The following is a 25,154-nucleotide window of genomic DNA, read 5'->3' as shown; positions in this document are numbered from 1 at the left end:
CATATACCTACTTAAATATTGGGTTGGTAAGAAAGTAATGAGCGATCGATTGAATTCCACATAAAATTTTTGAGAGAGTTCTAGAATCTTCTATGGTCGAAAGTATATAAAGGGCGAGTCGCACAGTTGCTCGTCAGTCATTCACTAGCTGTCGCCGAGCTAATATAAGGAAGAAAATGGACGAATTAAAAGTGCATGTAAGGCATTGCTTCCTATATGAATTTCAGTCTGGCCATTCAGCCGCCGAAGCAGTGCGTAATATATGTCAGCGTGTTGCTCCTGAAGTTGTGTCTGAGGCCACGGCGAAACGATGGTTCCAGCGGTTTCGTAGTGGCGACTTTTCATTATCAGATCAACCTAAGTCTGGTCGACCGGTGAAGATTGATGTAGCCAAATCAAAAACCTTAATTGAAGGAGATCCGAGGCTAACGAGTTGTACTCTTGCTACCGAGTTAGGCTGCTCTCATGTCACCATAGAAACACATTTACACGAGTTGGGAAAAAACTACAAATACAGTGTTTGGATACCGCACGAACTTGATAGAGATCAACTAAACCTCCGTGCCGATATCTGCATACAACTTCTGTCTTTTCACCGCACATTCAACTGGTTGGACCATCTTATCACTGGAGATGAAAAATGGGTCTTATATATAAATCACACACGCAAACGTCAGTGGCTAGCTCCAAACGAAAAAGGAATAGAGGCACCAAAAACAGAGCCTCACCCGAAAAAAGTTATGCTGTCCGTTTGGTGGCATATTCATGGTATTATTCACTGGGAACTCCTACCAAGTGGAATGACTGTTACCGCATCAGTATACTGTAATCAGCTTGAAAATTTAAACCAAAAAATCTCTCAGAATCGTCCACAGCATGCTAAAGTTTTTTCTTACACGACAATGCTCGCCCACACATTGCAAAAGTGACTCGGCTAAAGCTATTGGAGCTAGGTTGGAAAGTGATACCTCATCCACCGTACTCTCCAGACTTGGCACCTACGGATTACGCATTGTTCAGATCGCTAAGCAATGCCTTGAATGAAAAAAAGTTCGATGATCAAGCCCATCTACGACAGTACATAGCTGAGTTTTTTGAATCTAAACCTAAGAACTTCTTCGCCGATGCTATTCATTCTTTACCAGAACGATGGAGACAAGTAGTAGATAACGAAGGCCGTTATATTTTTGATAAATGATTAAAATAATAAATTAAATAAAAATTACAATATTGGTAATGATTCGCTCATTACTTTCTTACCAACCCAATAGTTGTAATTGCTAATTTTAGTAAAAGGATTAGAATGGGTCTATTCTGATTTCTGATTAGTGTCAAAAGTAACGTCAACAGATCAGATGCATGTCCATATGCATATCTAATTCATCTCTTGATAAGTATACAAAACCAACATTTTCAGAAAGTGAAGATATCGCTTCAAAAATTGCGTCTCTCCGTGACGTAAGCATCAGGGCAGGGGCGCTGGCATCGACCGCATCAGACCGAATACGAGACTTGACCAAACAGCTGGACAACCTGAAGAAGCATTGTACTACTAAGGACGCTCCGCTCTGTGATACTATAAACACGAATTCTTTAGAGATACAATTGAAATTTGACTTGGTAAGTTTCTTTTGATTATTACCTACCAGTGGCGTGGCGTGGCGTTTCGTTGATAAAGCCGGAGGGGTTTTCGGGATCTGATTTTTATGAACTTCTACAGATACTGGAGAATTCTAGGGAACCCGTAGAGAATCGAGTTGTATCGACGCCCCGCCACTGTTACCTACTAGCATTTGCCCGCGGCTTCGCTCGCGTTAGAATGAGACAAATGGTAGCCTATAAATAAATTACTTACTTACTTACCTACTATGTCACTCTCCATCCCTTCAACTATCTCCACTTAAAAAAATCACGTCAATTCGTCGCTCCGTTTTGCCGTGAAAGACGGACAAACAAACAGGCACACACACACTTTCCCATTTATAATATTAGTATGGATTTAAAAAGATTTTTTAAAATGGAAAATACCTAAATATCAAGATTATAATTATCTTGTCTCAATCAGGATCATAACAAGAATGTAAAATCACGGCACTTCTAAATATGTTATGTTGATGTTAAAGTTTCGTGAGACATATTCAAATAATGAATGAATCTACGGTCGTACTCACGTTATTATATCGCTATTGCTGCGACATGTTTTGGGCCAATTCGGAGGCCCCTCTTCAGGCACATAGAAGTTCACGCGGCGGCTAAACCACCACCACGGCCACGGAGTTCAGCCGCCGCGTGAACTCCTAGAAGAGGGGCTGTGAGTACAACCGTAGATTCATTAACTATGTTCACTCTTTCATACTATAGGTATTATACTCAAACTCGTTACTAAAATTCAACTTGGTTTGTATCTGTTTATTTAAATTTTAATTTCACGGAAAAAAAATTGCAACATTATATCCCGTATAAAATTAATGAAGATCATAAAATATCTACTGAAAAATATACACAGGTATTTTGTTTATAAAATATTGTAAAGTATTAGCGCGCAAATTGTTTTCACTGTTTTCAGGATGGTTTTATTTAATTAAATTTTTCCTGTGGGGTAGTATTAAAAGTTCACTTGTTATTGTATTATAGTGACGAATCGATTTTGGGAGCAATACACTGATTTAAACTTTCACGATTATTACACATAATTATTTTTAAAATCGGGACTTAATCGCGTATAACTACATATTAAAATGACCTCTAACGTTTCAAGGACGGCGTTGTCCCCGTGGTCTCGGAGAAGACTGGCTTGAAATGACATCAACACCTTCTGACAGCCGCGCAAGTTTTTCGAACTACCCGCACATGGTTTTGATTATCAACTTGAACTGTTTGCGCACTAGGGATGTTACTCTGTCGACATACAACACTGACGATACAGTTCAAGTTGATAATCAAAACCAAGTGCGGGTAGTTCGAAAACTCGCGCGGCTGTCAGAAGGTGTTGATGTCATTTCAAGCCAGTCTTCTCCGAGACCACGGGGACAACGCCGTCCTTGAAACGTTGGAGGTCAGTTTAATATGTAGTTATACGCGATTAAGTCCCGATTTTAAAAATAATTTTGGGAGCAATGTTTGGACCAAGCGCTTATAATATTCAGACGCTGTTCCTCTGTATTTTAGATACTTCGTGAGCAGCAGCTCCTCGAGCTGCGGACTTTAGGAGTGGAGAATCTGACCCGTGCCATATCTAACGCTCGACAGGAGTTCAAAACTCTGCCACATGCCATATCGACGCAAACAACTCTAGTCAGGGAAGGTTAGTGTAACAAGTATATTATCTCGTCATCATCATCGTAAGTATCAGCCTTTTATCGTCCACTGCTGAGCATATGCCTCTCTTCTGGTACGCCACTTGTCCCAGTCGTGAGCTAGTCTCATCCGATCCATCTATATATCTTATACTACTGCGTAAATTAAAAGTGCGTAATTGAGAGTTGCCCGTGTGGTGACGGGTTAAGAATTTCACCACCCCCTTTCTTCCCGTAGGTGTCTGTGGGATATGGGTTAAATTGTGGCGTAGGCGAGAGGCTGGCAACCTGTCACTGCAATGTCACAGTTTCGTTCTCTGTCAACCTTCCCAAGATTGGCACTGAAACTTGAGTAGTTTCATGTGCTCTGCCTACCTCTTCATGGGATACAGGCGTGATTGTATGTATGTAATTCAGAATTTCAGCGTGCGTAATTCAGTAGTGTCACCGAACTCATCTAAGGTAAAAAATAGTATAATAGACCCTTGGTAAAAATTCAAAATGGCTTGTGAACAGAACTTAATCGCGTTTCACTTAGTTTTAAAACTGACCTCCGACTGGTGGACTAATGAAGTTTGCTATAGTTCGTCGTGAAAGTTTTTACTCAGGTCTGACTTAGTTAGCTTTTAATTTTGATTGAGTTAATAAACTGAATTCCAGCAATTCTTCGCGACATAGAAGCAAAGAGGCAGACATTGCAAAGCGCCGTACGGATTCTAAGTGACATGGTGCGCCATCTAACGGCGGGTCTCCATAGCGCCGTGAGGCTGTTTGATTCCGCTCTCGCGAGGATACAAAAGTATGAGTTCTGGAGATGGACTATTTTGTTGGGTGAGCATACTTGATTCAAAATTTAAATACTTTAGTGCAATAATTTTGTAATAATAAGCCTTGTCTGCCATGTCTTAAAAAATAATTAATATTTATAACGAAGTGGAACATGTCAAATAAAATACATCATCAGTAGGTACTTTCAAAGGAATCTTAAACCGGCAAGCGTGTAGGTATGACAAAAAGAATGAAAGTAAGTGTTGGTATGTCAGGATCGTAGCAAGTGAAAATTGCCAGTATATGAAAGAACATTTATTTTTCACGTGTGCTGTCACAAGCTTTAGATGATACAATATTAAGCCTAAAATATTTTTCAAATAAAACGAGCCAAATGAATAAAACTCATAAAATTTTCAAACGTATCTGTGACGTGACGGCATATCACAGGCTAACTAAAAAAAGATCTGACGCCTAAAAATAAAAAATAGCAATGATAACTTTCTGCATTTTAGCGTGCGTGGTAGCCGTAGGCTTCGTGATGATTCTTGTGCTGCTGGCTCTGATGTGCGGCTGCAGCAACAGTAAGGAGCTTGCTAGACGAACTTTACAAGTGTAAGTTTTGAGACTTTTGACAATACTTTTCATTCAATATTTTTTTAAACTTGATCGACGTTGCGAAAATACCTAACCTATCTGGAATAGAAACAAATTTAAAAATTCCTACAAAATAGTAGATTGTATCAAAATAGAGCCAAACTATATATATATATGACGAGGGCGCTCACTCAACACTGAAACTGATTTCTGTTAACGCCCAGCCGGCGTATTACTCGTATGCTTCCAATTTTAACACTTATCCACGACATCTGTCACTCTCACACTTCCATGATACTTGCCAAAGCGTGACGGATACTTTATCCACATAGAAAAGTGATACAATTGGAAGCATGATACGCCGGCTGGGTGGAAATAATTTTACCAATATAAATGTGACATTTACCATCTACTCCATTCGCATCACTTTTTAATATTTATTTTTTGACAAAAAAAAACTATTTCGAATAAGTTAAGAAAAGAATATAATTATGTAAATCTGCCTGCGAATACGTTTTTTATTACCGCGACAACTTGCCCTTTCCCAGTTGTAATGAATGTTTCAGATCGGCTGTCTGGATGTGCGCCGTGTCCCTTGTTTTATGGGGCGTGATATCCGCCACCTTTGTTATTGCGGGACATGCTGAGGTAAGACCCGACATCGTCGTAAGCGCATGCTTGCTTTTAGGGTCTCTTTTTGTGGGTTCAAAGTTTAAGGAATAAAAATTGTTTACGTCAAAAATGAGACAGTTACAAAGGAAACGCTCTCTTATTTATTTTTTGCAATTTTATGTCGCATGTAAAGTGAACTTTATGTCATATTGTATGTTGAGCTTAATTCCTAATATATAACAAAATAACCAAAAAAAAGAAAACTAACCTTGCATTTATGAAATCCAAAGTACCTACCCATAACGAAATCTTTCACATTTTGTATTATGTGGAAACTGCTCACTTTAGCTTATTCGCCCAAATTTTTTTTTTCAAACCGTTAAAAACTTTTCTCAGTCAAACTAATCGGAATATTATTGTAAATTACATAATTAAAACGGGCTCTGTTGGACGAAGACAATTTTCAATATAGGTACTAAAACTGTACCTACCTATTACATATAGTATGCGATTAAGCATATACCAAGTTTAGATTATTCATGGATTTCATGAAACTGCACACACGTTCAATTTCCAGGTTTTCGTATGCCGCGGTCTCTGGGACACCCCGCAGTATCAAACTTTATCAGCACTCCTGGACCGTCCCTCGCCCTTACTTACTGATAAAAAGGGGATCTTCGACGCGTTATTCTCGGATCTCGAGAATATTACTATTGATGTGTCTGTCAAGGATGTCCTTAGGTATGTAGTGATATTGTTATCTTACTCGATAGTAAGTAGTACTCTTAAGAAAAAAGTTAAGTCCTTAATTTCATTATTTAAGTAACAAACAGTATTTGTGAACTTTAATCAAAGTTTGGGAAGGACTTTGATAGACCGTCTTTGCCGGAGGATTGGCGTTTACTTTTATACAAGTCGTGAGCGTAGAGGTAGTAATAAATAACTTAGGCACTGGTCCCACCGCGAGCTAGTAAACTTTGAGCTATCGGCTATAAAAACGAACAAAAGATAATCACTCCCGTGTAAATAAAAGAGACACGGCGATGTTTATAGTTACTCGCGCCCAGCGGTGAGCGATCAATATCGCCGTGTCTCTTGTATTTGCACGGGAGTGCTTATCTTTTATTCGTTTTTATAGCCATAGCTTTCTAGCTCGCGGTGGGACCAGTGCCATAGGAAGAGGAAAGCTCCTCCGGCCTAGAGACAGTTTTACGTGGGTCATCCTTTAGGTGAAATCCGGATGTCAACAGAAGCTACCTCAATGTTGTCACTACGAACCTTTGATGGGACATTCGCTAAATCCAATGCCATATCACTGCATGCACTATTTCATCAACGCAGTAGTATTGACAATGATGCCACAAAAGTCCGAACGTCACTTTAATCGTGACAGTGACAGTAACGTCACTCTCAGATAATACACTAAGTACCTACACGACAGTGAGTGGCACTGCTGTTAGTTGTATCTTGTGAATTCAATATATTCCGCCAAACTTTAGCCCTAGAGGTAAAATTTACTAGACAGGTATTAATATTCTAGACGTAGGTACATGTTATTGTCAACCTGTGTCAGCTTGGAAATAAATTATATTTAAGCACCTAAGGTTTGCCTACCTACCTGCATATTCTGTGGGTGAATGGTATTTTAGGAATATGCTGTAAAATCTTACTTAGGTACTTGTTTTTTGCAAGGAGATAATAAATAAAGAAGCCTTCCATTTTTTTTTCTTTTGGCGCTAAGGTTCTGTCGATAAATTATCCAGTTCTGTTAATAATTTATCGACAGAACCTTAGCGCCAAAAGAAAAAAATGGAATGGAAGTAATACTACTTTTAGCATTAAATATACCAGCAAAGTTATATTGTGGTAAACTCGCCTTATTCGGTGACACGCCTAATTCGGTAATACAAGCTTTGAAGCACTATCATTCCGAAAGACGATTTTTGGTTATTTCACCGAATTAGGCGTGTCACCGAATGAGGCGAGTTTACCCTAAATAGGTATAATATTTGTTTGATTATAGGGATTGTGAAAAGGACCGGCCGGCATACATAGTATTTCAATTGGACAAAGTTCTGGACGTCAATAAAGAGACGTCATACTTCGAATGGAACCAACTCCAGATGGACTTAGAAGGTCTGACGTCATCTATTGACGTCACATTTTTGAAAACAATCTCCGTCAATTTTAACAAATTGCTGAATAGGATTTTGCAGGTGTCTGACGTGAACTTATCAAAGTACAGGTAAGGTGTAACCCTTATCAGAAACGATACTATCGAAATGACACAATTAAACATCAAGATGACGTCAATATGAGACTGTCATACTCTATCAAAGTTTAAAATTGATGTGGATTTCAATTTTGTACTCATTTTTCAAGTGAAAAAGTTATAACTTTTATATATTGTATCTTCACGTACCTGCGTCGAGAGCCATCAAAGACAAATAACATAAATACTCATTAATGTAAACATTTATTAAAAAAAAAAACATTTCAGAGTAGTAGGTAAATCAATAGCTATATTTTCAACTTCAAACCTACCTAGAAACAGCAAATATGGAAACATTTCTGAGAATTAATTATTACATCCTGACCAAAGTCCTGGGATTTTTACTCAAAAGTAATTTCAACTAAGTTGAAATAATTATCCCGCAATTTAATGTTATTTATATTTTGTTACTTTTTAAGATATACATTTTCACCGAATTTGCTTAACAGTAAGAGAATCTTTAACTTTCACTTCAAATATTGAGATGCAAATACCCAAAGAAAACTTTGAATTGATTACCCAAGAGGCCGTGACTGCCGTGAGATACAAAATTTTGTTTTGAGTAATGAGTTTTCAAATTAAATTTGTTTTAATTTTAGGATGGAATACAACGGGGCGGTTGTTGGCAAAGATTTGCCCTCTTTGGTGGACCAGTTGGAGAACATTGGAGCACAGATATCGGACTTGACGACAGCTGGCAGATTGGAAACTTTGGGTAACTTATTTATTTAATCGTATGGCATACATGTTAGAAAATAGAAACATAGAACGTGAAATTTTACTTAAATATCTAGACTAAGAGCAGTCAGCCATTTGGGTAACTGCATATTGCTTAATGTTAACAAGTTTATCAGGAACGGTGGAGGTCCCAAGTACGTGGACAGTCCCGAGCGCCACCTCTAGTGAAACTTTCATCCGTAAAGTACACATGCGTAATAATTTATATGTACTTACTCGAGTTGTGATCATTTTGTGATAAGTAAATCTTTGCCATGGTCATGTCAATTTCTTGTAATTAATAAATAATTAAATAGGCTATCGCCCATCGAGTGGCGCCATCATTGGGAGAACTGTGTTTCATAAAAAAACAATGAAATACCTCATTCAAAAATCAGTTTATTATGTTAGTAACTACTGGTTGCCCAACGTGTGATATGTTTGTTAGACAGGTTAATCTGGCTTATGCTCTCTCATTGGATGGACGACGAAATCTTAGGAGAGAAAGGGACGACCGATCCTATTTACAAACATGGTCCCCATATTTTTTTTGTAAATAGACATATGGGTGAATCCACGTAAAAGTAACGTGAGTCACGATTTCATTGAGTGTTTCTTTGATCTACAGCTGCAAATGAAAGGATCTATGCACATATCGGGAAAGTAACACTTATTTAGAGATAGATTATCACTGGAACTTGCATCGTGAATAAATGGAACGTGTCATAAATACGTGATTGATGTTACTCTTGCCACGGATTGACCCACCTTGCAATTTAGTTTTTAGAAAATTAGTTGTTTATTAATAAATAAATAAATAATATTATACGACATTCTTACACAGATTGACCACGGTAAGCTCAGACACCGATATATATAATATATAAATACTTATATACATAGAAAACATTCATGACTCATGCACAAATATCTGTGATCATCACACAAATAAATGTCCATACCGGGATTAGGACCCGGGACCGTCGCGTAGCAGGCAGGGTCAGTACCTACCGACTGCGCCAGACCGGTCGTCAAAATTAATATAAGTAACTTCTTTATTACAGCAACAAGAACCAAAAGACTCCACACCACGCATATAAAGCCACTGGAACAGCTCCGAGCCGACGTGGTGTACAAACTGACAGAGCTGGAGCTTCAGCTGCTGCCGTTCAGAAGAAAGCTGAACATTTCGCTCAGCCACATCTATACTGCGCAGTACTACATCGATAATCAGGGGGAAACTATTGCTCATAAGGTAGTTAATGTTGCGGATTGGGTAGGGGTTTAAACCCCGGCATGTACCAATGAGTTTTTCGGAACTTATGTACGGGGTGTCATTGGATATTCGCCAGTTGCTTTTCGGTGAAGGTAAACATAGTGAGGAAACCGGACCACACCGGACTAACCCCCAACAGGGCCTAGTTTACCCTCTGGATCTAGGTCAGATGACAGTCGCTGTCGTAAAAACTACTGTCACCAAATCCTGAAATTAGTCGCCAAAGCAGACTCCAAGCTCTCATGAGTCGTAACTAAATGCCAGGATAAATAATAAATAAATAAATATTATAGGACATTCTTACACAGATTTACTGAGGCCCACGGTAAGCTCAAGAAGGCTTGTGTTGTGGGTTATCAGACAACGATATATATAATGTATAAATACTTATATACATAGAAAAACATCCATGACCCGGGAACAAATATCTGTGCTCATCACACAAATAAATGCCCTTACCGGGATTCGAACCCGGGACCGGGGCGCAGCAGGCAGGGTCACTAGGTTACTACCGACTGCGCCAGACCAGTCGTCAAAAAAAATCAGGATAAATCTAGGAAGAAGAAGAAGAAACTGATAATTTTTCTGACAAGGCAGTCTAAAAATTTCGTATACCTAATGCTATGTATTTTAATATATTGTCGAAAATGAAACCTAACCACCTAAACCACCTAACTGAGTGGCTGAAAAAACTGCTATATTTTCCAGAAAGTAGCAATGTACGTGTCTCGGTTGGTATCCCACGTGGCTGGCTGGCGAACCCACGCCCTAACAGCGGCGGGAAAGCACGCGGCACGGTGCCGACCACTTTTCACCGTCTACGAGGCTGTCAGGTCTCTGCTCTGCACTAGATACATCGGGTCTTTGGTAAGAGCTGTAAATATTTGATTGTATATCTTACCACTTGCTATGCCTTTTTATACTAAGCCCATGTGATGACGGGCTAAGAATTTTACCACCCTCTTTTGTTCCTGTGGGTGTCGCAGAAGTCGCCTATGGGATAGGAGTGTGTGTATAGATTAAATACAAGAAGATCATACCATCCCATACATTATAATGCGACCGTCTAAGAACGCGCATACATTAGGTACACCACACATACCTCTAGATGGCGCCACAAAAAAATGCCTTGTTGCCATCGATTACTTGTAAATTGGCGTTAAGTGTTACTTTCGAGCTTTAAATCTATGTCAAAAGCTACAAGACATTTTTTTTGTGGCGCCATCTATGTGTGGTGTACCTAGTGTATGCGCATTCTTAGGCGGCCGCATTTTAATGTATGGGATGGTATGTTCTTCTTATATTTAATCTATGGTGTATGCCGTGGGCTAGTAAACTTTCACTAACACTGCTACAATTTCGCTTTCTCTCAAGTCATTTTGACTTTCAGACATTTTGGAAATATTAGCGTGAGTGTATGTATATATGTGTATGTGTGTACCCTAGTACCTACACCTTTATACAGTTAAGTGTAAAAATATGACTACTAAATGGGGGGGTTTTAATCTCACGATACCTATGTAAAATAGTTAGGATTCAAAATATAGGCACCTCTCCTATCTAAACCTGTAATAATGTTTTCCCAATCCAATAGCATTACAATTTCATAGAATCTGTTCGTTTAGCTGATCTCATTAAAACTCGTAGGAAAGCTTGCTTAGCGGATTTTAGCTTAATCTGTCTAACTTATTTCTCTTTGGTGCAAACTGCAACTGAGCAAACGCTGAACGGTATGAAATGTCGGAAAGTAGGTTATTTGTTTAAAGACCACATTTAGTTGAATTTTATCGTTTTAACCTACATTCAAAATTAAAAAAATACAATACCTGGGGCCCGTTTCTCGAAAGGTACAAGCCTTGTATTACAAGTGTGTTTCCTTGACAACCCATACGATTTGACAGTTCGCGCACTTGTAATACAAGGCTTGTACCTTTCGAGAAACGGGCCCCTGGGCGTTTTACAAAATAAATCCCGAATATCGAATTTCCCCAGATCTGGACGTGTTTGGGCTCATTCTTCTCAGAATCACGAGCTGATTCGAACCCGACGATAATTACGCAATTATACAAACGAAATCTTACTGGTTGGTCTTAAAAGCTGAGGTTCTTACATTTTTACAGCACGGCTGGTGGTTCTGCGGTTTCCTTCTAGGTGTGACTTGGTGCACCATGCTGACTCCACTCAGCGTGAAGCTGTGGCGAGCCTATGGGCGAAAGATTAGGGCCCGAGACGCTCTGCACCTTTCTACATTAGGTTCAGGGTATGTACACAAATTTTTAACTACATGGAAGTTCATTTGTGTTTGTTTATTTATTTGTATGTCTTTCCCATCACGGAACAATGGTGTTCCGGGCTTTTGGGAGGCGTGCGCGGGGCCGAAGCCAACGCGTAAAGGCCCTTTTGACACTTTAATGAAATGTAAGGGGTACACCGCGCGTATGTTGCCCTTGCCCGTATCATGGGACACACGGCAGAGGCAGCACCCGCCAGGGTGTAAGGACTACTTGAGAGTTAATGGAATCTAAAATGAACTGGGCTATTTTGATGAAAGTGATGGACTAAATACTGAGCTATGAATAAAAAACCGGACGCCTGTCTAATAAAACAGTATCTAATTTTATTTCCGGCAGACGGTGATTCGTCCCCACAAGATGGGCCCCCACAAAAAGCGACATGTAAAAATAGAATAAATTCATTAATGGTAGCTGACGTAACTGGGAGTACCTTTTTGAACGCTCGGTAAGAATCTCTCTTAATCTTACCAGCTTAGGAACAGGGTGTTGTACATCAAGCTATAAACCTTTCAAAATTATATTGACAGGAGTGGGTCAATATGGAACTCAGTCACAAAGCGACCATGCACTTTTGTATCTGGGTGTACGTTTTTAAAGGCTAAGAAAACAATGTTTCGAGTTATATCTGATTAACTCTAAAGAAGCTGATGGCAGTGATCGCCAAGCACTTTTCCCAATATTTCACTAGAAATAAATTGAACTATAAATAAAAAAATACTTTGCATCTTAAAAGCATCGCGATCAAAATAGTTATAGAGTAAGGTTGTTATAAACTTGTAGACAATTTAGAAACAAAACGTCATTAAAAAATGAAAATATTTTAATTGATGTAGATATATTTTTTATAAATGCTCAATTTACCATCGTTAAAATTTGCCCGAACGAGAATTTCACAGTTAGTGTTTCGTTGAGTATACTCATGTTTTCGTACTTTGTTTGACTTTCAAATGATTGCTACTCTAAAATAAGTGAAATAAAATCTAAATACCTAAGCCACATATAATTAGGTACAATAAAATAAATCTTTAATACTATATTTATTCGGGATAGAACATAAAATGGACACTGATATTATTTACTGAGCGTTGTTTACATATTGAATATAATTTTGCTGCAATTTCATAAATTACAATTATATACTTTGTGTAAAGCATTGACATATTAAATATGTAAATAATCGGCTCTAATGGAATGTTATAAAAAGTTTCGTTTTTGACGCGATAGACACAGCGCATCCATGCGTTCACGAAATATGTTTGGTAATTGTTTCAGTCAACAAGAGACACCAACAACGGCACTGTGCGAGGCCAGCAATTGGAATACACCAGGGTAAACACCTAAATATTGTCTTAAAAAAAACCACCGACTATAATTTTAACGGGCGACAACAGCCTGCTAGTTATTCAGCGCTTCACACTTATTACCTTGTTTTAACTAACAAACCGTTATTGATCGAAGGCATAGTTACCTCTAACACTTCAAATGACTTGCAACGTGTGAGTGAAATTACGCTTCTTATTATAGTCACGCTCTTCTAGCGATTCCTTACTTTGCGCTTAGCGATTTTCTACTTTCGATTATTTGTAAAATCGATTAAATCGGGGTAAGCGGAAGCACCCATCGAGGCTATACCATTAGACTACTACTTTACCCGTTTTCGCGAGCGCCACTTGAAGCAAATTTTAAATGAATTTATTGGAGGTACAAAAGTATTATTAAATATTTCTAAATAGAACATAATTATTTGTCCAAAAACTTGTTTGCCAGGTAAAATTCATAAGTAAAAAGAACACTATACTATTTGCAAAAGTAAGCAATAAAAATATGTCTATGTATAATATATCTGGTACTAACTTTTTTTCAGACCACCCCCAAGAAATGACAGCTGGTGATGGGATGTGAAAACATGTCATACCAACAGAACGTAAGATATAGATGCACAATTCCAATGGTGACACTTATAGCCAAAGGTTCCCTAATAACTGCCAAACTGATACCTAGCCTCTGAAAGATTACATCGAAGGTTTAAATAAAAGTACCAGTGTGCTTGATAGTGACCCAGTAGATGCCACTTTCAATCGTAAGTCATTGTCAGACAGGTGCAGTATTATATAGCAGCCCCCTTAGCACAACTTGCCATGTCGTGCGCGACTTGAAGTCGCGCTTGATGTATGGACTCGCGCGCGACAAGGCAAGTTGTGCTAAAGGGGCATGTCCTGTGAATAAGGGCATAACTCAAAATAATCGGTGCATAAGGTCATAAATCCGAGGTGGGACTTCTGCCCTTTTTTACCGAGTCAATTTATTAGGGCATAACTCGCCCTTATTCACAAGACCCACTGTGCTTGAAGGACATTTGTATGTCCGTTTGTATAGTTAATTAGGAATAACAACAGTAATAAAAATCTCCATTGATCATCTACCTAGAAAATATTTGTATAAACACTATAAAGTCCTTTATAGTGTTATTCCACCATGCTGCACAAACAATTCTAGTTTTACGATTATACACCCTATTTTTATTGAATTCCGTTAACTTTAAGGGAAGGTTATTTAGATCAAATACAATTATTTTCTCTAAGAAACTAGCGGCTTAACTCTTACGGTTATCGAGTTATTAAAAATATAAAGTTAATTACTGAACACGTGTGTGACAGTCTTTACCAATTCCTAATGTTATTTATTTTGACATGTGCCGTCAATCACTTGACATTAACTTAATGACAGACTAATAAATTCATTTATTATGTATGAAAATGAAAAAAAATTTTTTTGCGAATTTAACTAAAACTGATATACAGGGTGGTTCCTGATAATGAACCTAGCTACGTGTCGAATTTAACGGAAAACAAAAAAAACACGGTGTATGTGACAGAATAACGGTGTAATCTATGGGTTTTGACGTATCGAGCACTGGTACTTTTTCTTTACTTGCTCTTGCATTTATTTCATTCAACATTGAACTCTATGTTATTATATTTAGTCCAATTTTTAAATAGGCCGCGATACTGATTTGCGGCCTGATTCGCATTTTTAGAAATAAGATTTCAGACATCGAGTTATCAGTGTCAAATGTGTTTTGAATTGAAGTTGAGAGTGATTTGAAAAAAGATTTCATATTTGTTATTTAAAGTTTGAGCTAAGCATTATACGATACAATATAGAACTTTTAATTAACTGATTCATACATTATATAAAATGTTATGATTCTGAAGTTGTTTATTTTACTTGTTTAATTTGGTTATTTATTTTATTTTTTGGTTATTAATTTATGATTATTACTCGTATAGTAATGCGTTGTGCCAAATAATATTTATGTGTATAATTTTAGTTTATAATGTACATTTTCTCAAACATGCAATGAAATATTGTCTTTACGTTCCTTAAAATGGGCTGGGAAGTATCGCTTTTTGGGCGCAACAACTCGAGAGGACTGTAAAGGGATTTCATATTATTTTTTAGGCCTAGGTCTGCAAAGTAACTTTTTTTTATAAAATATTGTCCTTTAGAGCATTTTTTTTTATTTCATTGTATGTTTGAGAAAAGCACTATACATGCCTCGGCGTGAAAACGGATTCCCGGCCTCGTATCCCTATCCGGCCTCGCTCGCACGCTCGCTCGGCCGTATATACCCACGGCCGGAAATCCTCATTTTCCCGGCCTCTGATGTAATGTACTATTACAGTGCAGCTTCTTATTTATATGATAATATTATACGAGTATATAATACGTAAATTCAGCATACCAGACATATATTATATGTAACTCCGTATAGACGGATAAAGTCTAAGAAAAAAACGTACCTCAAAGCCATAGAGAAAAAGGTACGGTGGCATAGATGGCGTTACACCTTTGGGGAACGCTCGGCTAGATGGCGCTAATATTAATATTTGACATTTTAATACATATCAAGCTAAGAATATGGGCCAAATTGTCAAAACTGACGTTCAAAAGTTCTAAGCTTGTGTCGAGAGATGGCAGTCTATGTACTGTGATTACACATTTTACTTTGACAGTAACTAGACATACTCGATCCTCTTTGAGCATACTGAATAACTTTTCTGAATTAAATAGTTTGAAATAGGTCAGAAGTATAAGTTTAATTATTAGTTCGTTACTGAATACTAGGTACTAGGTAGTTACTTCTAAAGCGTTGTTTGATTCGCTACTTTTAATGCTGACTGTACCTACTTGTTTTGACATTGATTTAGATTTGATTTTTATATAATGATTATTGTACCTTATATTCTGCAACAGAATTAAATGCAATTCAACCGTCATCCTGATGTTTCATTTATAAACATTTACGTATTCGCAAGCGTCTCAAGCGCGGATCCAGCTTCGTACCCAGGGGTTGGGGGGTCACGTGGTAAAGGCCCAGGCCCCAGAGGGGGGGGGGGTTACGTGTTCTATTTGTATGGCCAACCTAGGCTCCAGGTTCTCAGGTCCTGGATCCGCGCATGAAGCGTCTGCGTGGGTAACATTTTTACTTGCACTATTTTGTGTTCATTGACTGTCGTTAATTTATTATATTCTCATCTCTCGTCAGAGTATCGCGCGCGCGCTAATCGTCTTTTAAAAATCATGTTTATCTACGCATTTTACATAAGTACAAAAGCTAACTTAAAAACCTTGGTAGACACCAAAAGTGCCTGGACAAGTATACAAAAAACATTGTATTTCTCATTCTCATTCTAGTGGTATTAAATAATTAAGTCGGCTAAGTGACCCAAAGAAGATTACCTACACTCTGCAACATTAGAGACAGCCACTCTTCCCTGCTTTCCCTTGTCGGAATTATAAGGGTAGTGTAGCCTTTTCTACCCGGTCGCAGTCCTTACATTTAAATGTCAATAAAATTAATTAATTAATTATGTATAAGTATGTCGCAGGGAAATGGCCAAAACAGAGATTTGATCAAATCTCTAAGGGATATGATCAAATCACGCAGGATGTCAAAATTACGAATCCATTTCATCATTTCTCTAGAAAATTTCAGTCATTTGACTAAATCCCTGACTCTGTTTAGTGAAATCACAAAATCGGCCAATAGACACGCCACGTTTTGTCATTTCACTAGATTTGTTTAGGGATTTGATAAAATCCCTAAACCCTGTATCACGTTTTCTCACGCATATTGATTTGAAAAGGATGACACTACGATGTTGCTGCTTTTTAAATTCTACTCTTTTTGGTCAGACTACATAGCTAGTTATCAAACCTCAATTTTCTTGTTTTAAACGGGTACCTACATTGATAAACTTCTTAAGGCCCACTTGCACCAATGTCTTAACTCAGGGTTAGTGGGCTGTCATCTGTCAAATTCCATATAAAATGGTGGGTTAACTCTCGGGTTAACCCTCCAATTTTGTTGGTGCAAGTGGCCCTAAGTAGTTTAAATATGTAAACTAGGTTAAAGTAAGAATAACTTTACAACCCAGACTACTTAGCAGCCCAAAAACATGCAAGTGACAGTTGATTTGTCATAGTAGTATGCAGATAGTGACAATTACCCAAGATGTTATTCGTAATGCTCGTCGTGCGTGTCATCTCTGCAAACCTTTATAACTAGACCTACATCTTCACTTTAGTATTTATGATTATTTTGAGTATTTATGATTAAAGACCTTTAAACATTGCTTAGTTTTAAATATTTGAGTAACTAACATGGATTAGTTTTATTTTCTGTATTTTATGCAAACAAATGTTACCATTTTTTATTTAAGATAAAAAATCTGTGAAGCTAATTTTTCGATTTCTGCACCGCAAATGGATGGATATTTTTATTTGTGGGTTACTAGTAGGTATATTACCGTATCTTGGCAACTAGGAAACTATTTAAGCTACTTCTACCTACCGACAGACATGAAACTCATTACCAGTTTCTTGCAACCTATAGATATGTTTTTTTAAATATGTATACGCCAAACTACCTACATAATTATCTGCAGTAATTATGGAATTAAGGGAAGGGACTTTGCATAGCAGCATCTTACTGCCTGGAAATAAACACGCTGTAACATGAGTAAAACTAAATAATGGTAACAGCGTATCTTCCTGAACACATTTGAAGACAAAAATGTCATAAACTAGGAAGCTTTAGGTTATTATACTGTCAATCTTTTCAGTTTCAGAGTTGAGTTAAAAATGGTTTATTTTTATGGAGATGCCATTTGTTATGGGACATAATCTAACTATCTTGGACATGTAACACATTGCATAAGTGAGTTTTATAAAAAAAAAAAAACATTAAGTGCCCGTGTTCGAATGTCGTTTTTAAAATTAGAGAAAAACGAATTTATAAAAATTTATAGCCGCTTAGTAGGTTACCCAACGGGTCACAACTGGATGAGACAAGCCCAGGACCGGGAAAAGTGGCGTACTAAAAGAGAGGCCTATGCTCAGCAGTCGGCGATAAAGGGCTGATATGATGATGATGAGGTTACCCAAAAGGTAGTTCTATGAGATCAAATAATTCGTATTAGTTTTAAAATCGTGCAGTACTGACACTGCACGGCAAAGTTATATTAGCCACCAGCCTCCAGCCGAGTCAAACATGTTCATGAATAAGGTAGCATAAGTTACGCCACATTCAATATGAGCCATCCATCTGTGACCGACCGGTTAACATTTGTGTGGCCTTAGATGCTAAAATATGTTACGCCATCCGATGTAGATCGCCTTATTGTAAGTACTATGCAAATGATGCGATTGATTGCGATAACAACGTGTTTTTCATTTCTGATGCGATGAAAGTGGTCCATTGTATTTTTATAAAATGGAATAAGTGATTTGGGTCCTGTACTTAGGCTTATTTTCCAATTAACAAGAAAAAAATTGGGGTGTATATCCGTTAATTCTAATAATGTAAATTTAAAACAAATAATAAATAAATAAATATTATAGGACATCTTACACAGATTGACTGAGTCCCACGGAAAGTTCAAGAAGGCTTGTGTTGCAGGTACTCAAACAATATACAAATACTTATATACATAGAAAACATCCATGACTCAGGAACAAATATCTGTGCCCATCACACAAATAAATGCCCTTACCGGGATTCGAACCCGGGACCGCGGCGTAGCAGGCAGGGTCAACGCGCTATGCCAGACCGGTCGTCAAAACATAAACACTATTAAACCCTTTTTCTACTTGTCGACTTTAATCTGTCAATTAGGACACCACAGACTAAACTATAAGTGCTAACTTTTCAGTGTTGGATAGTCTTTGACACTTAGTCAACTATAATATTTCATTACACTTCACTTTAGTTAACTGAAATAAATTCAAAAATAGAACTTCATACAAGTTCTATACTAATTTGCGATACCTGGCAATTTTTTCTGCATCTGAAATACATTTTTATTAATCTATCGCGTATCGACCAATCAGAGACGGGTATTATAAACAATTGGTTGCTAGGTAATTCGATGTTGATACAACGGTGATCGACGCTATTAACATTAATTTTAACTTGAATGATGATATTTTTCGCCCATTTATGATGAAAATGATGACTAATAGAAAAAGTATTGTATACAATAGTGATATAATTAAGCTTTTCACTCTCGTACCGTACTATTAGGCCACTCAGCAAGCTTCGTGGCCTAAACAATTACTCGACTGAAAAGCTTTGTATAAAATCACGATTGTATAAAATACTATTATATTCTACCTCTAATATACACTCCATAGAATACGCAGATATAATCTTATACTTTTAAACGAGCAATTCTTGTATATTTATTTATTTATTTATTTATATATATATATTTATTTACACTGACGATCTCGGAAACCGCTCTAACGATTTCGCAGAAATTTGTTATGTGGGGGTTTTTGGGGGTGAAAAATCGGTCTAACTTATCCTTAGGTCCCGGAAAACGCGAATTTTCGAGTTTTCATGCGTTTTTCTTCGCGCGCCATCTCGTGTACAGTAGTTGTACTGTTAAGACAGAATTCTTTCGGTCGATGTAAGTACTATTTATTGCAAACACTAGATGGCGACACAGGTCAAGGCTAAAACGAATAGAAAATACACTATTTGAGTTTTTGTGGCGAAATGCGCGCCATCTCGTGTGGAGTAGTTGTGTTGTTACGGCTGAGAATTCTTTCGCTCGATGTAGGTACTATTCATTTTTGAACTAGATGGCGACACATGTCAAGGATACGAAACAGAACCGAGCGAAGCTCGGTTGCCCAGATATTATATATTTATTTACACTGACGATATCGGAAACCGCTCTAACGATTTCGCAGAAATTTGTTATGTGGGGGTTTTTGGGGGTGAAAAATCGGTCTAACTTATCCTTAGGTCCCGGAAAACGCGAATTTTCGAGTTTTCATGCGTTTTTCTTCGCGCGCCATCTCGTGTGCAGTAGTTGTACTGTTAAGACAGAATTCTTTCGGTCGATGTAAGTACTATTTATTGCAAACACTAGATGGCGACACAGGTCAAGGCTAAAACGAATAGAAAATACACTATTTGAGTTTTTGTGGCGAAATGCGCGCCATCTCGTGTGGAGTAGTTGTGTTGTTAAGGCTGAGAATTCTTTCGCTCGATGTAGGTACTATTCATTTTTGAACTAGATGGCGACACATGTCAAGGATACGACAGAAACGAGCGAAGCTCGGTTGCCCAGATATTTGTAGTTTAATTGCGCATTTGTAGGTTTATGACTTTGTTGATTTCCACAGTGAAAAGTTCATAATATGTTTCATTTGCAATAAAGACCTTAATTAACGCTAATTTCTTGAAAATTTTCCTCTCATGTGAAAAAAAGACAATGGAGGTATTAGTATAATTCCATTAACAACATAAATAAGATTTCATTTATTCTGTGAGTATAAAATATTTGTATGTTGATAAGCTATATCTCTATAATTATACCTCACAAACATGGTATGGTATTGGTATTGTTAAATTGTCTAGAGTCTGTTCGGGAAGCGAAGAGTCCAATACATTCCACGACTCTTCTCTTTCCGAACAGGCCCCGTAGCCGAATGGTATTGTTCCGACGCGAAACGAAAACGAAACGCCGCGAAAGGAAGTCTGGCTCTGTCGCGCCACTCGCGCCAATACGCAATAGCCATAGAGATAGATATCTACTAGCGTTTCGTTTCGTGAGCGTTTGTGCCATTCGGCTACGCACCCAGGGGATTGTTTCGATTTTTAAATTTCGAGCGCACGAATTCGCCGTTCGAAAGTCTGTGGAAAACGACGTAATGCTATTTTAGAAAAAGGACGGCTAGTAATTTTAAAACTAGTGATGGTAATGACCACTCGTTTTCTATTCTGTTAGTATAGAATTTAAATCGCTAGTAGTGGAGATATTATTGAACGAATTTCACGAAATCGAATAGCCGAGATTCAAAAATTGGCCCCTAGATTCTAGAAAAATGTAAATAAATAATTTTCTAAACGTGTTATACTCGTATACTGAATAGCTTTGATTATGTTATCTGACCTCGTGACCCCAAAAGGGCAATTACTCGTATTATCATATCGTACTTTAATGTTTATTTATCTATATTTATTAATAAGGCGACCTACAAATTAGTAAACAAATTCAATGATTTATATGATATGATATGATATGGGAATAAGATAGCAAAATATCAAAGGAGAGACAAATTCAGAATCGTATATGTACCTACTTATATATAAAATCGTTCACTGTACGGCACTTGACATCGTAAACGTCATAAATAAAACCGGCCAAGAGCGTGTCGGGCCACGCTCAGTGTAGGGTTCCGTAGTTTTCCGTATTTTTCTCAAAAAGTACTGAACCTATCAAGTTCAAAACAGTTTTCCTAGAAAGTCTTTATAAAGTTCTACTTTTGTGATTTTTTTCATATTTTTTAAACATATGGTTTAAAAGTTAGAGGGGGGGGGACGCACTTTATTTTCTTTTAGGAGCGATTATTTCCGAGAATATTAATATTATCAAAAAACGATCTTAGTAAACCCTTATTCATTTGTAAATACCTATCCAACAATATATCACACGTTGGGGTTGGAATGAAAAAAAATATCAGCCCCCACTTTACATGTAGGGGGGGTACCCTAATAAAACATTTTTTTCCATTTTTTATTTTTGCACTTTGTTGGCGTGATTGATAAACATATTGGTACCAAATTTCAGATTTCTAGTGCTAACGGTTACTGAGATTATCCGCGGACGGACGGACGGACGGACGGACGGACGGACAGACAGACATGGCGAAACTATAAGGGTTCCTAGTTGACTACGGAACCCTAAAAATATGTACGTATAGTGAATGATTCCCTTTCCCCGTACAATAAATGTCATGTTCCGTGATTTTTATGCCATCAAGTAACGTATTCTAAAACGGCCAAAACAACTACACGTTAATATTTCGAGTTCCTCGTGAACGTCCTGTTTACTGAAGATACTTTGACGTCTCGCAAAAGCTTTATTTTTTTTAATATAAAACAGGTAAGTAAATCGTTTGACCGCAATCTCATTTAATGGAAAGTGTCGATTCTGTCTAGGATGAAGCAATTGAAGCATGTTAACCCAAAAAATGACCGTGTAAAAACGACCTTAAAAACTCTTTCATAAAAGATAACTTATCAAGTAACTATACTTAAGTACGTCCTAATTAATGATTAGTCTAGCTAAACCGTCTGTGCAATGCGGTCAGGGAAACATGTAGTTTTGTTTACGCTAGTCGCGATGAACTTTATCGAACAGCCGGCACCGGAAGTCACTATCGAACAAGGGACTTTGAGTGGGAGGATAAGCGAAGATGGACTTATATTTGAGTACCTGGGGATACCTTATGCGACTACTAATGAGAGTGCACGGTTCAAGGTAAATTTACTGTTAGTTTTTTTAGTAAGACATATTGAGATTACTACCTCCTAATCCTCGTAATATAAGTAGGTAATCATTTCTATTATTTTATTTAAAACATTATTCGAGATTTGAAATCATATTTGTGTTCTCAACTAAATTGGCTACGGCTGTTGTTTTGTCACAATTGTCACTTTTCCAGGCTCCACTCCCTCCACCAACATGGAAAGGAATTTTCAAAGCCACAGATGACTCCACAGCATGTCCCCAGAATAACTTGATCGCTATCAGGGGTGTAGAGGACTGTCTCAAGATTAACGTTTACGTCCCAGCTTTTGCCACGAAACCTTTACCAGTCATGGTATTTATTCACGGAGGGGCATTCTTCCTCGGTGACGGTGGAAAAATCTTTCAAGGACCAAAGTTTTTACTCAAACAAGATGTTATACTGGTTACATTCAACTACAGAATTGGGGTTTTAGGGTTTTTATGCCTGGGTATCGAGGAAGCTCCAGGTAATGCAGGGCTAAAAGACCAATTAGCAGCCTTGCGATGGGTGAAGAGGAATATAAAGGCTTTTGGAGGTGATAATGACAACGTAACTGTTTTTGGCGTAAGTGCTGGAGCAGCATCTGTGTCGCTACTGATAGCAAGCGGCAAACTCGATGGCCTGGTCCAGAAAGCTATCATTCAAAGCGGGTCCGCTCTTGCACATTGGGCAATCAGCCGGAAACCTTTATCGGTCGCCAATTATGTTCTGAAACCATTAGGTTATGACACAGAAGACCCGTACGAATTATACAGTATTTTGAATAGCATGACATATAAACGACTAGCTGCACTACCTTATGACAAACCTGTAGAACAATATCTGGATACTCAACTAATTCATTTACCATGTATTGAAAAGACATTTCCTGGAACTGAAGCTATTATAACTGACTATCCTTACAATCTTCTAAAAAGAAATCCATCAAATATATCAGTTATTCATGGAACGACTGACCAAGAGGGTTTGTTTTTCATTTCGTACGATACAATTGATACGATTAATTTCAGAAATGGAAAGTACTTAATGGCTAGCGATCTAGTATTTGAAACTAATGAAGAAGCTGAAAAAGTGTCAAAAGAAATACAAGATTTATATTTTCTTGAAGAACCTATTAGCATGAAAACTGCAATGAATTTGTCGGAGTTGTATAAGCACTTACATTTTGAAATTCCGAGTATTATTGAGTCACAAATTTTGGTCGAAACAAGCAACGCTACATTGTACAATTATTATTTCAAATACTCCGGGAATAGAAATTACTTAAAATTTGCTCTGGGATATAATGAAATAGATGGAGCATGTCATGGAGATGACCTTTTGTATATCTTTGATTCTTTATTATGGCCTTTTAAAATAAATGAAGAAGACAATCTTATGATCAGAAGAATGACTACAATGTGGACAAATTTCGCCAAATACGGGTAAGTGGATTGACATAGCAAACTTAAATTTTACAGTGATTGGCAGATGATTAGGACGAATACGATACGAACCGGGTGGATTACATAGTCGTTCGGAGTTTCTATCAGTTTTTAGTAAATAAAGTAAGGAAAAGCGTTATTTTATTTAAATGATACCAACCATCATAATGGTTAAATGAATATGGTATGTTATAATATAATACTAATATAATTAATTACATTGCAGGGACCCAACACCCACTGCCACAAGAGAGCTTCCTATACGCTGGCTTCCGAGCAACAAAGAAAACCTGCGATTTCTTTACATAGATAAAAATTTTGAGATGGCGAGTATGCCTAGTCCAGAAGCGTACAAAATATGGAAAAATATATACCAGAAATATAGAAAGACTAGATAATGATGAAATACAGAAAGATTAGATATAAATATAAGTATGAAATAATTAAAAATAATTAAATACTCGTATACAGAATACAATTTATTTTCCATTACGAAAACCATTGGGTATTCTGGACTACACGTAGAGTCCCCTTTGACAGTATAATAAAATGTAAGGGATAGGCTGAGCTACAAAATTGCATGGAGAAATTATGAATGAATGCATTGATAAAGTCGCCGTGCACTTTCGCAGCTTCAGCATCGAGCGGAAGCTGCTTTTGCCCATGTCATGGAACGCACGTAGAGGCAGCACCCGCCAAAGTGCAAGGACTAAGTAAATATAGAGAGAGTTGATGAAGTCTAAAATGAATTAGGCTATTGAATGAAAGCCATGAAGGTGATAGAGTAAATATTGGGAAATGGGGTAAATAACCGGACGCCAAACTTAATAAAACAGTATCCAATTTTATTTAATCTACTACAGTTTTATTATAAGAGATATCGTTTCATTCAACAATGGTATTAAATTGTCTAACGAGAACCATTTACAATTTATACATTCTGGTTTTGTTATGAATGAATGAATGAATATTTTTATTTGGTGTAACCATGGACACATGTTATTAGTAGGACTTACAAACTAAGGG

The 25,154-nt window shown here is 37.4% G+C and overlaps 2 protein-coding genes across 6 annotated transcripts in view; both read left to right on the top strand.

The window, feature by feature from the left end:
* LOC125229924 (prominin-1-A) overlaps positions 1 to 14,394 on the top strand; it is a 59,645-nt gene extending 45,251 nt beyond the window's left edge. For 4 of the 5 annotated variants that reach the window (XM_048134872.1, XM_048134870.1, XM_048134874.1 and 1 more), the window contains 13 exons: positions 1,418 to 1,620; positions 3,169 to 3,304; positions 3,957 to 4,127; positions 4,580 to 4,679; positions 5,228 to 5,309; positions 5,851 to 6,014; positions 7,297 to 7,518; positions 8,145 to 8,260; positions 9,327 to 9,517; positions 10,247 to 10,405; positions 11,659 to 11,798; positions 13,105 to 13,161; positions 13,697 to 14,394. In XM_048134872.1, the coding sequence (XP_047990829.1) occupies positions 1,418 to 1,620; positions 3,169 to 3,304; positions 3,957 to 4,127; positions 4,580 to 4,679; positions 5,228 to 5,309; positions 5,851 to 6,014; positions 7,297 to 7,518; positions 8,145 to 8,260; positions 9,327 to 9,517; positions 10,247 to 10,405; positions 11,659 to 11,798; positions 13,105 to 13,161; positions 13,697 to 13,724 (1,769 nt within the window). In that variant the 3' untranslated portion in view covers positions 13,725 to 14,394. The remainder of the gene's footprint in view (positions 1 to 1,417; positions 1,621 to 3,168; positions 3,305 to 3,956; positions 4,128 to 4,579; positions 4,680 to 5,227; positions 5,310 to 5,850; positions 6,015 to 7,296; positions 7,519 to 8,144; positions 8,261 to 9,326; positions 9,518 to 10,246; positions 10,406 to 11,658; positions 11,799 to 13,104; positions 13,162 to 13,696) is intronic. The other variant, XM_048134873.1, reaches the window with a different exon arrangement.
* Positions 14,395 to 22,493: 8,099 nt separating this feature from the next.
* Positions 22,494 to 24,594, top strand: LOC125229925 (esterase FE4-like). The gene is made up of 3 exons (XM_048134875.1): positions 22,494 to 22,673; positions 22,858 to 24,128; positions 24,355 to 24,594. The coding sequence occupies exons 1-3, from the start codon at positions 22,494 to 22,496 to the stop codon at positions 24,524 to 24,526; spliced, it is 1,623 nt and encodes a 540-aa protein (XP_047990832.1). The 3' UTR covers positions 24,527 to 24,594.
* The last annotated feature ends 560 nt before the right edge of the window (positions 24,595 to 25,154 follow it).

This window comes from Leguminivora glycinivorella, chromosome 9, assembly GCF_023078275.1.
Source record: "Leguminivora glycinivorella isolate SPB_JAAS2020 chromosome 9, LegGlyc_1.1, whole genome shotgun sequence".
In the NCBI taxonomy this organism is placed as follows: Eukaryota; Metazoa; Arthropoda; class Insecta; order Lepidoptera; family Tortricidae; genus Leguminivora; species Leguminivora glycinivorella.
The sequence above is the reverse complement of the archived record's forward strand: the minus strand, read 5'-3'. Positions and strand labels throughout refer to the sequence as shown.